The sequence below is a fragment of the Hibiscus syriacus genome, unplaced genomic scaffold (assembly GCF_006381635.1).
Source record: "Hibiscus syriacus cultivar Baekdansim isolate YM2019G1 unplaced genomic scaffold, ASM638163v2 tig00117056_pilon, whole genome shotgun sequence".
Lineage (NCBI taxonomy): Eukaryota > Viridiplantae > Streptophyta > Magnoliopsida > Malvales > Malvaceae > Hibiscus > Hibiscus syriacus.
The window spans coordinates 6,285,644-6,302,735 of record NW_024063539.1 but is presented as its reverse complement, the minus strand read 5'-3'; the positions used below and the strand labels follow the sequence as shown (position 1 = coordinate 6,302,735).

At 32.9% G+C, this 17,092-nt stretch overlaps 1 protein-coding gene and 1 pseudogene across 1 annotated transcript; both read left to right on the top strand.

Moving 5' to 3' along the window:
* Positions 1-3,474: 3,474 nt before the first annotated feature.
* On the top strand, positions 3,475-5,688 carry LOC120198022 (transcription factor MYB63-like). The gene is made up of 3 exons (XM_039199417.1): positions 3,475-3,676; positions 4,605-4,734; positions 4,822-5,688. The coding sequence occupies exons 1-3, from the start codon at positions 3,538-3,540 to the stop codon at positions 5,429-5,431; spliced, it is 879 nt and encodes a 292-aa protein (XP_039055348.1). The 5' UTR covers positions 3,475-3,537; the 3' UTR covers positions 5,432-5,688.
* Positions 5,689-9,216: 3,528 nt separating this feature from the next.
* LOC120198268 lies at positions 9,217-16,515 on the top strand (annotated as a pseudogene).
* Positions 16,516-17,092: the final 577 nt, after the last annotated feature.

The following is a 17,092-nucleotide window of genomic DNA, read 5'->3' as shown; positions in this document are numbered from 1 at the left end:
TGTAATACTAAAAATTTAAAAAAATACATATAAAAAATAAATATTTTCAAAAATTAGTCACTTAAACACAAACATAATTATATTTATTCAAGCCGAGTAGATTTACACCTCAGTCATCAAGGTCTTGGTTTTGGAGAAAAGCTATTTGACCTTGTTAGATATTTGGGCACACGCGCTAAAGCCGCGAAATTATTGCATTTGGTTGAAGGCAGATAGATTTTTAATAATTCACGTCTTGTTTGGAAAATGTATTTTTCTCATTAATTATATAACTATAAAAACTTTATGATCAGATATGAGTTTGTTTTGAGTTTTATTTTCCTCATTAATTATGTAACTATAACAACATTATCAGATGTGCTGATTAACTAACTGGTAAAAAATGAATATGTATTAAATGTCTTATATTAGACTTTATCATATTAGATTTATTTTTTTTCTATATTCTCCTGAATTGAAACCTATATTAAGTTACTATTTTACAAATATATATGTACTTCCAACAAATTCAAAGGAAAACCATGTATCAATATGCTCTTATTAGTAATTTTTTGTTACAATATCTGTCATTAATACAAGTTAATCTGATTAAAATTTTTAAATTAATATATATTTTAGATTTTTTTATATTTTTAATTGATAATCTATTTTTATCTCTTAAAATTTTATAAATTTGTTCACTTTTAAAATTTTATAAATTCATCTCTAACATAGAATCATGTGTCTGTCCCTAATGCACCTTTCATTTCTACTAATTTCTTTTAATATTTCGGTGAGTTAATACGAAATTCAATGCTAGTGTAGTGACTTTGGAATCTTGCTTTGTTGGGAGCTGATAGGGATGAAGAGGGCGAGTTGAGACGGTAGATTATTTGCTTTTCATCTAGTGTACCAATATATATATATATATATATATATATATTGGAAATTCGTAGCTACATGTGAACTCTATCAGTTATTTTGAAATATCAAAACCATAATATTTAAGAATTTTCACATATTAATGGATTTAAATATACTTTTACATCTATTTTATTGATTTTAATGATACAACATTATAGATTTTAATTTATCTACACTCAACACTTGCTATTTATTACATTTAATCAGTCACCAACACAAACAACGACGATCATGTCTCCCTTGCATAGACGATGATCTAACCCCACCTAGAAGAAATCAAAAGAAATTGAAATATTTGATTATGGGAAAAAGAAGAAATCAAAAGGAAATTTTTGATGAAGTTAGAATTGGAGTTTTTCGACGATTTAACCCCACCTAGAAGATTGTATGGTAGATAAGTTTCTCATGGTGGCAAGAGCACCGTATTATATGGGTGGTGTTATCTAACGGATAACGACAACAAACAAATTAAATTTAAGTTGAGGAAGTCAAATAGTTCAACTTAGATCTACGATGATCAATACACTATTTGAAGAAATCGAACTTGGATCTATGATCATGGACCAAGAGAGTCCAACCTGTCGAGTTTTAGACTTCAACTGTCGTTAACCCTTCTGTTAACGCAACAATTAAGATGATTGGTGCGATAGACGATGATTATGTTATGAGAATTTAGATATGAAATAAGAAAGTAACATGATACTTGATGAAAATATTTAGGACCCTAGTGTTAATAAATTGGACATTTTAATTTTTACCTGTAAAATGATTGATATGCCATCAAGTGAAAAAATGTTCAAAATGTATATATGAGTTAAAATTACTAAATGATCCTTATGAGCCTAAATGATCAAAATTTCACGGTGTATTAAAACAAATAAATTACTTAAAGTCAGAAAATAATTAAAGTATCCATGTGAGTGAAAATAACAAATAAGTTATCATATGGAAATTATCGACATACCTTTAAGTAAAAAATCACCGAAACATCAATATAGTTATCTAGTTGGAATATGAGGGTATATGTTGGTTGTTTGGTGATGATTGTTATGAGTGCATAATTATATTTTATGTGACCCTTCTTACGGTACGATATTAACTCTATAACACTAGCATGAGGTTTTAGGACCAAGAGCTAGAGTACACCCATGCATAATAAATTAGATAGAATGACAAAAATGTCCTTAATATTTGATTAAATTAGTCACTTTAGTTCATATTTTATATTTTGGAGCATTTTAACCTCCATCGTTTTATTTCGGGACAAAAAGGTACACATCTGTGAATAGAAATCGTTAGTTAATAGACAATCAACGTTATAAAATATGAGTTTTTTTTTCCTAAAATGAAACATTATGGATCTTAATGTCTTAAAACAAAACGTTAAATATAAAAATACACTTAAAAATCGAATAAGAACAAAAAAAACTATTTAATTAAACAATACGGGCATTCATGCCAAAATGTTACACGTCCTGGAGCTTCAACAAACTACAATATTGGATCATTCGTATCAAAATTCTAAGCACGACACAGTGGACAATTTCCATAATTGCTTTTAGACCTTAATATAATATAATATTAATTTTTATACGTGATTAAACCCAAAATCAAGGTATTTAAATCAAAACAAAAACAACATTATTGATTTGAATTTACTTAAAATAAAAAGTAAATGATAAGCCTAAAATTTAAAACTTTACTTTTGAATACTCATCGGGAAAGCCGTAAAGTAACAATCAAGATTATATCAGTCCAAGCCCGCCACACAAAAAGGCTGATGGGCTCAAAACAACAAAAACCAACAGATGGGCCACATGGATAAAGTCATGAAAAACTAAAACAGAAGAAAAACATTCAGACAGTGAACTATTAAAATAATAATTAATAATAAACTAACAAACTACGAAATTTTATACCAATGTTATTGAATTTAAATTTTCTTTGACACATACATGGTATGTGTATGTAAAGTTTTATTATTTTAATATTTAATAAAATATTTTTATTTATATACATGTTAAAACAATGCTATGCGACCTATTTTATTTGACATTATTTATGCCAAATCAAAATTCTATCCCAGTTAAGCAGTTGGATTAATTTTATAATCCAGCCTGGCACTTATTAATTTATTATGGTGTACTTGCCATATTTTTAGATCATTAAATTAACAAAATTTCCAATCCAATCTACTAAAAGTAGCTTGAATGGGCAAGAAATCCTATTATATTTACATACCAAATTACAGAGTGGGTGCAACACAAAACTGTACATGCCATAATTGGACACTACACATTCAAGCATCATTAAATCTTTATATTTGGAACAAATCAAATAGAGTTTATGTATGGACAGAAATGGTAAGAGATGTCAACTGTTGGTTGACTATGGTAGAGTTCTTCACATTCATGCCATAATTTTTGAAATTACAGATATTTAGAAATCGTATCGGTTCGATATTTTTATCACGTAGATAGAAAATATTTAAATTAAATTACTTTTACAATCCTTGTTTTTGTGTGTGTATATATATATATAGACACTCAGGTGAGGTGCGCAGGTATAAAGAGTCTTAGTTGTGATTGAAGAATCTGATATGTGAGTGGTGGAAAGAGAAGGAAGTTAGGTGATATGGGGAAAGGAAGAGCTCCATGTTGTGATAAGGACAAAGTGAAGAGAGGTCCATGGAGTCCCCAAGAGGACCTGAGGCTTATCACTTTCATTCAGAAATATGGCCATGAAAACTGGAGAGCTCTCCCTAAGCATGCTGGTCAGTCTCTTCTTCTCTTTCTCTCATGGCTGCATGCATGGAATCAAACAACATTTCTTCACCCATTGAATTAACCATTGGAATTCATTCTTGTTTCAGATTGTTCTCTTCTGTTTTCTCTCCACTGATCCCATTCTGATTTCTTTTTGTCTTGCAACCGAGTTTATAAACGACCCTTTTGTTCAATTCTCTCAATTTGCGGACTAATCTGCAAATATTTTTCTGTTTGTCTGCAAATCTGAAACGTTTTCTGCAATGAAGCAATTATTCAAATCTGCCATTATTTAAATTACTTTATTAAATTCATCAATGTTAGTTGAACGAAATGTTTGAACTCTTCATCCTTGTTTGTGTTTGGTAAGAAACTATGAACTTTTCCTTTGTTTTGTAATGTTTCTACCTAAAATGTTGTGGCAGCTTAACAATTGAGGGTCAACATCAGATTGTCACAAGGCTACTTGTGGCTAATTCTTTTTTTCCCTTCCCATTTTCATTTTTCATTAAACATTCAAGAACTATCGAATCTAGAGATGAGCTGAGCAGGGATGGATCGAAGGGTGTTAGAACACTCCGTAGAAATTTCAAACTTTTATATAGTTTAATTAAATTTCTTATATTTTTTTATTGATGATCTAAATTCATATCTTTTGACATAAAATCAAACTTCCTTCCCTAAAGCTTAGTTAATTCATGAAATTAGGAGGTGAATATTTGTCACATCTTAACACAATGATGAAGTTGTTGTTTTGATTTCCCTTTCTGATATAAGCACCCAAGGCGCCAAAGTTATGTCTTATTTTTGATCCATCATTAGTTGAAATCTGAAGGCCAGAACATTGAATTGTCATCATTGTTTCTGTCACTCTCACGACGGATAAACACGACAGCTTTCAAGAGTTTGACATTTTTGTTTTGGATTATGTTGTAGGGCTACTGAGATGTGGAAAGAGCTGCCGTTTAAGATGGATTAATTACCTGAGACCCAATGTCAAAAGAGGGAACTTCAGCAAAGAGGAAGAAGAAACTATAATAAGGTTACACGAGTCTTTGGGAAACAAGTGAGTTTCAAACCAGAAATAGGCTTTAATCTTTCTTGGGTTGTTGGCTTATTGATATCTTATGTTACGATTATATTAATTTCACAGGTGGTCCAAAATTGCTTCACATTTACCAGGAAGAACAGACAATGAGATAAAGAATGTCTGGAACACTCATTTGAAAAAGAGATTGGCTTCAAAGGCTGAGAACATTCCTCAAAACGGTGAACCTATGGCCTCCTCATCATGCTCTACTGTTACACTTGTGTCGTCATCGTGTAACGAAAGAAAAATAGAGGCATTCGAGGAGCTAAAACCTTTGTCAAGTTCTTCAATCTCTTCCAGTAACTCCAACGTCACGAATCCCATTCGAGTCGATGCTTTAAATCCAGAGAATAAAAGGGGTTCACCGTTCAATGTCATAGGAATTTATGGTGCAAACAACGCATCAGAGGAGGTGAACAAGCCGGATATCTCCCATACCGCCATTGATGTCCCGTTGGAATCTGATTTGGACTTTTGGGACAAGTTGTATAGCTTAGAATCATTCCAGCCTGATGAGATTCGATCAAATGAAGCTGAAAATAACAAGTGGTTGCAGTACTTGGAAATTAAACTTGGCCTGGAAGTAACCAGGAATGAAAACCAGAACAAATTGTCAAACAATGCAGCTGAGCCACAGGTTCCTGAGATGTATGACAGGCTACGGAAGCCATAACCTGATATTGAGCGTATGTCGTTGTCACATTATGGCCCTCTTCATAGAACAGTTCTGCTATCCGAATCAAATAGAAAACAGTAGTAGTTCATAAGGGACTTTCCTAGTGTTTTGACTATGCTCTCGTTATGAATTTAGTCGGTTTCCCTAACTTGGTCACTTTAATTAGGCCTTTTTAGATGTATAGTTGATAAAATAAAAATATCCATCTCATCATTTTCTTTTTTCAAACAGTCCATTGTTGATTAAATCATATACCCTATAAAAAATCACTCAATCTCCAAACAAATGAACATTAATGGGTAGGTGATGTTATCCACTTGCTCTGGCCTTTCACGTCGGTTCTTTCTCAATTTTGATCGTCTCACTTTCATATAATTTTTAAATAATATGATACAATATTTATATTATTTAGATTTATTCTTATTTAAAAATTTGAAGATATTAAATATTTAAATATGTTTAATTTTTTAATCAGAGATAATATCAATCAAACTAAATTCTATATATCATTTATATATAAATTTTAATTTGATTTATATTTGATTTGTTTATACAATTTTTATGATCAAACACAGGCTTGTAATAAATTTTGAAGACAATCAAGTGTTTCTAATCAATCATTTGATAAAAATGGTTTGACTTTACATTTTACAATGATGGCTAGATATCACATAAAATTGATTGGAAAAAAAAAGGATAAGACTTGAACTTAATATATATATTACAAGAACACAATATAAATATAAACTTTTTAAAAAATAGAATATAATATAAACTAAATTTTATTTTGATATACATATTTCTCAAAATATATAATATAAATTATTAATATATTAAAATTTAAATAAATAAAAGATCGATTAGAATATAATATAATAAGTTAATATACACAAATTTCTAAGTCTAAAATGAGGAATATAACCGAAGAGTAAAAATTATGATTTAAGATATTGCATGATTCGGTTTAACTAATATATACGAATTACTAAGTTCGGATTGAAGAATATAACAGCAGGGAGAAAATTACGGTTTAAGATATTACATGATTTTGCTTAGCTATAAAAAATTATAATATGACAAGATACAAATGAAGTTGGGTGATCATTTTATAACTTTTAATAGTCAAGGGATTCAGCAAAGCAACTCCTTATAGCCAGAGATCATTTTATGACTTTTAATAATTGGAGGACTCAACAAAATAATATCCTATAATGAATGACCATTTATATACTTTTCCCAAAGATTAAATTATCATTTTTTAAAAATATGAACTATATCGTAATGAAGTGAACACAAGTTACAAGTAAAAATCTAAAAGAATTGAATTTTCTCTCTCCAAAATCTTATAAATATAAAAGACAAAAATAAATTTAACGAAGTTTTGTAAAGCATAACATCAATTCTAAAGAAAACAGTTTAAAAATTCGAATTGATATATATTTTGTTAAATAATTTTTTATTAGTATGAGATTATTATGAAATAAAGTATATTCGAAATTCGTTCAATTAATTGACAATGAACGAACATACACTTAATCATCATGAATTCAAGGGCTCAATCCCTCTAGCCAAATTCAGGCCGAACAAAAATCTTTTCACACCCTAATTCAAATTCCCCTTATTAACTGAACCCAAAACTACTAAATGTGAAAAAATTTGGCAGTGGCATTTAAGTGATGGCTAATTTCTGACCAAAAGTTCCATAGCTTGTAATATCATTATCAACCACGTCATTCATCTTACAGATTTCATCTGATAATAAATAACAGTTGACTCTATTACATAATTATTTTTGAAATCTTGCATCTAACATAAAATCTTATATTTGTTCTTGGATAATCAACTCATTGTCTATTATGCAAACTAGCTATTAGGTAATGGCCTACCAATATAAGTACATAGAAATACTCAAAACATCTCATTTTTTTACAATTTATTATCTGTTTAGATGTTTTCTTAATTTATTAACAATGTGTATACATTCTACAAATGCAGTTTGTCAAACCGAGACTTCTAAAAGAATAACACTTCTCTTTATCATTGACACCACTTAATAGATTCCATTCGAATCATCTAAAACTATAATAACAGAAGATATTCCGATCATTGGGCTTTGGAAACCAGCATTGCCTCCTTAGATGCCTTAACCCGATATAAAGATCATAGCTTGACCGATATCCTGTTCATAAATACTAACCATAAGAAACATTGTAACGTAATAGGTGGGACAACTACTTTCACCACAAAGCTAACGTAGACACCAGATTTCGTCTGATTTAAACTAGGGCTATCGACCCTTTTTAATCAACGTGGGTTTGGGCTTTGATTCAGAAATCTTGACAAAAGTTGGGGATATAAAGTTTTAAACAAATCTATTAAAGCTGATGCGTGAAACCAAAAATGGTAAGAAAAATAATTGATCTAGAAATCTTGCATTTTTTTTAATATAATAGACTTTAATAAATTTAAATATTTAATAAATGGTCATGAAAGAGGGGTTTTTAGCCAAATAATCCATCCACGATAAAATATATACGTGGGAATGTAGCCATTAGGGAAAAAAATTTGTTGTAATGGAAAGTGAACTCGTCATTTTAACCTAATAAATTCTAATAAAAATAATTATTTAAAGAAACTTATTATTCCAACAAGTCGAATTCATATTGCAATTTTTTTCTCCCAAACTACAATTTTCTTATTTTATTTCTTGCATGCATTATTCCTATAAAAAAAAAGGAACTATGAAAGAGGAAGCGGAACTTCATAAGCAAATATGATATTGGAATAGTTAGTTGCACATGCTTAATAAGCTATTAAGGTGTTAAAGGTATTTAGCTGAGCAGGTAAGGTTAGCTATACGGTTAGACTAACCGTGTAGAACTTTTATAAAAACACTATACTAATTAAATCAAAACTCATAATACTTCATGGTAATATATAATTACTTAAATTAATTGTGCTGATAGTTAGGGTAAAATACACAAATAGTCCCCTAACTAATATAAATTATAAAATGGTCCCCCAACTATAGGGCTTTGTTTTGTTGAGTCATCGACTATTAAAAGTTACAAAGTGGTCACCTGACTATTCATATTTTTCAGACTCGTAATTTTTCGTTAAAAATTGGTGACAGTCTGAGTTAGATGTTAATATGTTGACTGAGATATGATAGTCGTTTGAGATTTTGGGATCAAATTGATCACATCATAGTCAACAAGTTAACGTGCAGCCTACCATCAATTTTTAACAAAAAAGGACGAGTTTGGGACATATGAATAGTTAGATGACCATTTTGTAACTTTTAATAGTCGAGAGACTCAATGAAGCAATGGCCTATAGTCCAAGGATAATTTCATAACTTTTAATAGTCGAGAAACTCAACAAAATAACGTCCTATAATCAAGGGATCATTTGTGTACTATACCCTAATAGTTAATGATAATACAAACAATATACATTAATAAGATGAATCATTTGAAAAATTCAAAATTGAACAATTAGCTTTCCTTAACACCTAATGATGTTTATTTACTTCTAATTGGAGTTGAAAATAGATAGATCAATTATATGCATCGATCTATTTAAATAGACGTTTAATGATGATTATAACCCTAGTAAAAAGGTAAATTACATGTTTAATCATTCAACTTTCTATAAGTTTTTGTTTTAACTAATCAACCTTTACAACTTTTAATTTTATGACTCGAGAATGTAGTATAACTTAACTTGTAAAAGAGGTATAACAAGTCTATAAATAAGAGTCGGGATTTGGAAGCCGAGCAGCATAACAAAGATAAAAGACTTGTCCACTTATCAAATATATTCCGAGAAAATATGTCGTGCAAAGAGGAGAGCCAAGTTTTCCGCCCGATTGTAACTTTCCCCAAAAACATATTGAGAGATCAATTTCCTCTTACTGATCACTTGGCAATCTTCCATACATGTACTCTACATTTTTATTTATGATGTACTCTACTTAATTTTTCAATCAGTCTCAGGTATTTGATTCTTTATCCAAAGAAATAGATCCATTGAAAGAGAAAGTGAAGCACATGCTGGCTTCTGCAGATGATCCCTTTGAGAATATCAAATTCATAGATAGTTTGCTTCATCTTGGTCTCTCGTATCATTTTGAGAATGATATTGAGTACCAACTGGAAAACATTTTCAACTCCCACCAAAATGATCTAAATGACCTTGACTTAACCTCTACTTCAATTTTCTTTCGAGTTTTCAGGCAATATGGTTTCAAAATGTCTTGCGGTAAGGATAACAACATCAGATGACTAGTTACATGCATTTCAATATGTTATTAACAAATTGAATAATGTGAATCAGATGTTTTCGAAAAATTCAATGACACTGATGGGAAGCTCAAAAGAACCCTGATTGATGATGTTAGGGGAATACCAAGTCTGTATGAAGCTGCCCATTTGAGAGTTCATGGTGAGTATATATTAGAGGAAGCCATTACATTCACCACGGAAAACTTGAAGCCATTGGCAAAGAAGTCGAGTCCACATCTCGCAAAGCAAATAACGAATGCCCTTGATCAGCCGTTGAACAAATGCCCTCCAAGACTTGCTGCAAGGACCTATATCTCTTTCTATGAGGAGGAGCTTGTTGAAAAGTCAAATTCTTTGGCTATTAGCAGCCGGCGACTATCTTTTCCAAATTGGCTGCTATTTTGGTTCAAATTGGACTGCTAAAATGGTTGAAAATTAGCAAGGTATAACTACACATTTAGTCATTGTATTTTAGGGTATTTACAAATTAGTCCTTAAGTTTCAACTATAAATACCCTAGCTCATTTAGCTTCAAAACCATCCCAAAACATTCTAGCTTTCTTCCAATACTAGAGAGAATTTAGAGAGTTTCTTGAGAGTTGTTTTTCTCCTTTTTATCAAGAGAGAATTATCATTGTTTTCTCCTTGATCGATCGAGAGAAGTTGTAATTCCTATTTTCTCATAGTGAAATTCTTCTACCGTTGCCCGTGGCTTTTACCCTATATTATTTAGGGGTTTTCCACGTAAATTTTGTGTCTTCTTTATCTTCATTTTTATTTTCTCAAATGATCAGTTGCGATTTTGCTCTATCCGATAGCCATCTTCCGCAACAATTGGTATCCGAGCTAGATTAGAGTGTGTAATATCTGCTTATTGTCTTTGTGGTTGCCACCAAAAGGTGGATCCTCCAACATAAGAAAATAAGAAGTTATTACCCATTCTTTGAAGGTTCCAGAGAACTATTCACGATAGTGAAATAGTGGGAGCTATCTGTAAAAGAATCTATGGCAACGAAATTTGATATTGAAAAATTCAATGGGAGAAATTTCTCATTGTGAAAATTGAAGATGAAGGCCATCATAAGGAAAGACGGGTGTCTAGCGGCTATCAATGAAAGGCCGGTGGATTTCGCAGATGACATCAATTGGAACGAGATGGACGGGAATGCTATGGCAAACTTTCATCTAGCATTAGCAGATGAAGTATTGTCGAGCATCGAGGAGAAAAAGACAGCTAAGGAGATATGGGATCATCTCACCAAATTATACGAGGCCATATCGCTGCACAATAAAATTTTCCTAAAGAGAAAATTGTACACTCTCCGGATGTCAGAATCTACTTCAGTTACGGAGCACTTAAACACACTGAACACTTTATTTTCTCAGCTTACATCCTTAAGCTATAAAATAGTAGAACAAGAACGTGCTGAACTTCTACTTCAAAGTCTACCGGATTCGTATGATCAACTCATCATCAACTTGACAAACAGTAATGGCACCAGTCTAGTCTTTGATGACGTTGCAGCTGCTGTTCTACAAGAAGAAAATCGGCACAAGAACAAGGAAGACAGACAAGTAAATCTGCAACAAGCAGAAGCATTGACAACGATGAGAGGGAGATCAACAGAACGTGGCCAAAGCAGCAGTCACAAACATGGTAGATCGAAGTCGAGGAGCAAGAAGAATTTAAAGTGTTATAACTGTGGAAAGAAGGGTCACTTGAAGAATGATTGTTGGAGTCTAAATAAAAACTCCAATCCACAAGGCAATACCGCAAACACTTCAGATGATGAAGATGCTCTATTTTGTGAAGCGTCAACCACCGTGGAAGGCAGAAAAAGATTTGCAGATATATGGCTTATTGATTCGGGAGCAACATATCACATGACCTCAAGAATTGCATAAGCTACTTCCAGGTTTAACAAAGGTATCACTTACTTTGTGTGAGCATTGCATAACAAGTAAGCAACACCAGCTGAAATTCAACACATCAAATTCTAGAGGCAAAAGTGTTCTAGAATTGGTTCACTCTGACGTATGGCAAGCACCAGTAACATCCCTAGGTGGAGCAAAATACTTTGTCTCATTTATTGATGACTACTCCAGGAGATGTTGGGTGCACCCTATTAAGAAGAAGTCAGACGTGTTTTCAACTTTCAAAAACTTCAAAGCGCGGGTGGAACTTGATTCTGGAAATAAGATCAAGTGTTTCAGAACGGATAATGGAGGAGAATATACAATCGAAGAATTTGATGACTTTTGCAGGAAAGAAGGCATCAAAAGACAGTTCACAGTGGCGAACACTCCTCAACAAAATGGAGTGGCAGAGCGGATGAACAGAACCTTGTTAGAAAGAACAAGAGCAATGTTGAGAGATGCAGGCCTAGAAAAATCATTCTGGGCAGAAGCAGTCAGTACCGCCTGTTATTTGGTGAATAGAGCTCCATCAACTGCAATAAAGCTGAAGACACCAATGGAGATGTGGACTGGTAAACCAGTTGATTATTCAAACCTCCATATATTTGGAAGTATAGTGTACGTGATGTATAACTCCCAAGAAATTTCAAAGTTTGATCCAAAATCCAGGAAATGCAAATTCTTGGGGTATGCTGATGGTGTAAAGGGGTATCGCTTGTGGGATCCCACTGCCCATAAAGTAATCATCAGCAGGGATGTTATCTTTGTAGAGGATAAACTACAAAGAAAAGAAGACGATGATAGCGCTGAAAAGTCAGAGCTACACAGATACATGTGGAAAAAGAGGTTGAACAAGGAGATTATTCTGAAGCGGAACCAGCACATAATGAACAAGAACCAGAGAGTTCTGAAGCTCCAACAACTCGTCAATCAGATCGTGTGAGAAGACGTCCCAATTGGCACTCAGATTATGTTATAGAAGGTAATATTGCATATTGTCTTTTAACAGAGGACGGTGAGCCATCAACATACCAGGAGGCAATAAACAGCTTAGATGCTTCACTATGGATGATGGCGATGCAAGAAGAAATCGAAGCCCTTCATAAAAATAATACATGGGACCTTGTGCCACTACCACAAGGAAGGAAGCCAATTGGTAACAAATGGGTCTTCAAAATCAAGCGAAATGGTGACGATGAAGTTGAGAGGTATCGTGCAAGACTGGTGGTCAAAGGATATGCTCAAAAAGAATGTATTGATTTCAATGAAATATTTTCTCCTGTGGTTCGACTAACAACAGTTTGAGCAGTTTTGGCAATGTGTGCTACATTGAACTTACATCTAGAGCAGCTAGATGTTAAAACAACTTTTCTTCATGGAAATCTTGAAGAAGAGATTTACATGCTCCAGCCTGAAGGTTTTGAAGAAAAAGAAAAGAAGAACTTGGTTTGCAGGTTGAACAAATCTCTGTACGGTCTAAAGCAGGCGCCAAGGTGTTGGTATAAGAGATTTGATTCCTTCATTATGTACCTTGGATACAACAGACTTAATGCATACCCTTGTGCTTATTTCAAGAGGTCTGGTGATAACAATTTTGTTATATTACTGTTGTATGTGGATGACATGTTGGTTGCAGGACCCGACAAAGATCATATTGAAGAATTGAAGGCACAACTGGCTAGGGAATTTGAAATGAAGGACTTGGGATCAGCAAACAAGATTCTAGGGATGCAAATTCACCGAAACATAAGTAATAGGAATATTTGGCTTTCACAAAAGAATTACTTGAAGAAGATCTTGTCACGATTCAGCATGCAAGATTGTAAGTCAATTTCTACCCCTATTCCTATTAACTTCAAATTATCCTCCAGTATGAGTTCTAGCAATTAAAAAGAGAGGATGGAGATGTCTCGAGTACCGTATGCATCAGCAGTGGGAAGTTTAATGTTCGCTATGATATGCACAATACCAGACATTGCACAAGTAGTGGGAGTGGTTAGTCGGTACATGGCGAATCTAGGCAAAGAGCATTGGAATACAATGAAGAGGATCCTAAGATACATCAAAGGAACCTCAAATATTGCATTATATTACGGAGGATCAAACTTACTAATAAATGGTTATGTAGATTTTGACTATGTAGGGGATTTGGATAAAAGCAAATCTACTACATGATATGTGTTTAAAGTTGCTGGTGGAGCTGTAAGCTGGGTTTCAAAATCGCAGTCAGTTGTGGCTACGTCCACAACAGAGGTAGAATATGTAGCAGCTACACAAGCCAGTAAAGAAGCAATTTGGTTGAAGATGCTATTGGAGGAGTTTGGGCACAATCAAGAGTATGTCTCTCTGTTTTGTGACAGTCAAAGCGCCTTGCATCTAGCAAGGAATCGAACATTTCATTCAAGAACAAAACACATACGAGTTCAGTACCATTTCATTCGTGAAAAGGTGGAAGAAGGAACGAAAGATATGCAGAAGATCCATACCAAAGACAACATAGCAGATTTCATGACTAAGGCGATCAACGCTGATAAATTTACTTGGTGTCGATCCTCTTGTGGCCTGTCAGAAACGTAAGCAACATGAAGGTACAAGGTAGAAAGAATGGTGTGAAGATATGATTGTTCCAATCAAATCTTCAAATGGGAGATTGTTGAAAAGTCAAATTCTTTGGCTATTAGCAGTCGGCGATTATCTTTTCCAAATTGGCAGCTATTTTGGTTCAAATTGGACTGCTAAAATGGTTAAAAATTAGCAAGGTATAACTACACATTTAGTCATTATATTTTAGGGTATTTACAAATTAGTCCTTAAGTTTCAACTATAAATACCCTAGCTCATTTATCTTCAAAACCATCCCAAAGCATTCTAGCTTTCTTCCAATACTAGAGATAATTTAGAGAGTTTCTTGAGAGTTGTTTTTCTCCTTTTTATCAAGAGAGAATTATCATTGTTTTCTCCTTGGTCGATCGAGAGAAGTTGTAATTCCTATTTTCTCATAGTGAAATTCTTCTACCGTTGCCCGTGGTTTTTACCCTATATTATTTAAGGGTTTTCCACGTAAATTTTATGTCTTCTTTATCTTCATTTTTATTTTCTCAAATGATCAGTTGCGATTTTGCTCTATCCGATAGCCGTCTTCCGCAACAGAGCTAGGATTCAAGAAACGAGACCCTACTTAAGTTTGCAAAGCTACACTTTAATGGAGTACAAGCATTTCATAAACAAGAGAAAAACCAGATCACAAGGTACAAAAAGAAAGCTTTTGGTATTACTTTGAGGACTGTTTTCTAATGACTAAGGGTAGTTTTATGTTGCAGGTTTTGGGATAAGAATAAGTTTTCCTCTGAGTTTTCTTATGCGAGGGAGAGATATGTGGAGGCCTACACATGGATTAATTCACTATTTGATGAACCTCGCTATACACAGTGGCGGATAATTCTTACTAAGATAGTGTACTTTTATCAATTTTAGCGACACATTTGATGCATATGGGACACCTCAAGAGCTTCAACGTCTTATTGATACATTAAAGAGGTCACAAGATATATTATTCTACTTCTTATCACACTGTACTTTGTCATCTCCTAAGTACTAGAGTTAATTTTCAGGTGGGAGATCCGAGATTGGTGCTCTGGATGATTTACAAGATTACACTGAAGTTATCTGCAAGGCTGTGCTTGCTGTTTTTGATGAAATAGCTGAAGAGGCTGGCAAGGATGGAAGATTTTTATGTTGTTCCTTATGCAAAAGATGCTGTAAGATTAATTATCAATAGCTCACATTTCCCTTATCATTCTTGTTTTAAACACGTTGTCTTGATGTGGTGTGAATTTTAACTTAAAATGTTGTATTGTCTAACATAAAAAGTAATACAATTGATAATAATTTCGGTTACAACCGATAATGTTATATTGTGATGGATTTTAACCTAAAATGTTACATATTTACCCTAAAAAGTTATATAACTGATAATAATTTTGATTACAACTGAGAATTTCTTGATAATAACTTTTTAGGTCTAACTGAAATAGTTATGCAATTTACATGATTTATTATAGAGAATGTAACATTTTTTGTTTTTACCCAAAATGTTACCCAAATTACTCTAAAAAGTTACGCTCTTAATAAGATTTTCGATTGAAACCGATTTATGCCATCTTTTAACCTTATATTAACGGGTTGTATTTTAGACTCGTATGTTTTTGAACACCTTATAAGTATTTTTTTAATGCTTATTCTAATTTTCCGTATAATTTAGCTAATTCAACTGGCAAACGATTATCATACTGAGGTGAAATGGTATTATGATGGTTATGTACCAACATTTGAGGAGTATATGAGCGTTGCAATGAGGACATCCACTTTTGATGTATTGATGACAATAACATTCATCGGAATGGGGGAAATGGCAGGGATAGAAGCGTTTGAATGGCTGCGAAATGAACCCAAAATCATGAGTGCTTTAAATTTTATTGGTCGTCTCATGGATGACATAGTGTCGCATAAGGTATGCACTCAAGAAAAAAGATCTCTTTATAATTAACTCTTATCAATCAATTTTCTGGTTGATTATTCCAATTGAAGTTTGAGCAATTGAGAGAACATGCGCCTTCTAGCGTCGAATGCTACATGAAACAACACAACCTTTCAGAGGAACTTGCACTTGAAGATTTTAAGAAACTGCTGGAGGATGCATGGAAGGATGTAAATGAAGAATGCATGAGACCAACAGCTGTCCCCAGAAATCTGCTCATACGACATTTGAACTTTGCTCGAGTGTCGTATTTGTTCTACAAGCATGGAGATGGATTCACAAATCCAGAAAATGTGAAAAATGACATCCGTGCAATGTTCGTTGTTCCAATATCCATTTAAAACTGCTGCTCTTCTGCAAAGGTTTGTATGCAGTATGCCAGTATGAAAGAATGGTACCAAAATAAACTTGGGCTGCACTAAATGAATGAAAGGGTTTGTATCAGATTAAGTCCATCATATTTTATATTGCTTAAGGTTTGCTATGTAAAGTACACTACAGTCTACAAAGTGTTGTGCTAAAATATTTAGTGTGTGATCCATATATGATCATGTACGTTGTTGAATCTTCAATAATATGCAAGGTCTTATATATAAAAAATGATGGTTTTTATTACTCGACCTTATTAAGGATCCAGTTATCGAGTGCCCATAGATTCTAATGAAAGTCCAGTGAATGTGGCTTGTCGCATGCTGGCGCTGCAAACCCAATGCATGGCCTAGAAAAAGTAACAAGTGAATAGATGTTGACAGCGATGGATTTAAAAATTTTAAATTATGAGTCTAAAATTATAATATTTTTTCTTAAAAAACGAGTAAACAAAATATATTTTTTTCTCTTTCTTAATACATTATATTAAATTTAACAAATTTTCTAAAAATATGTGTATGTAATTGCTCTCATCTATCTCCACATACA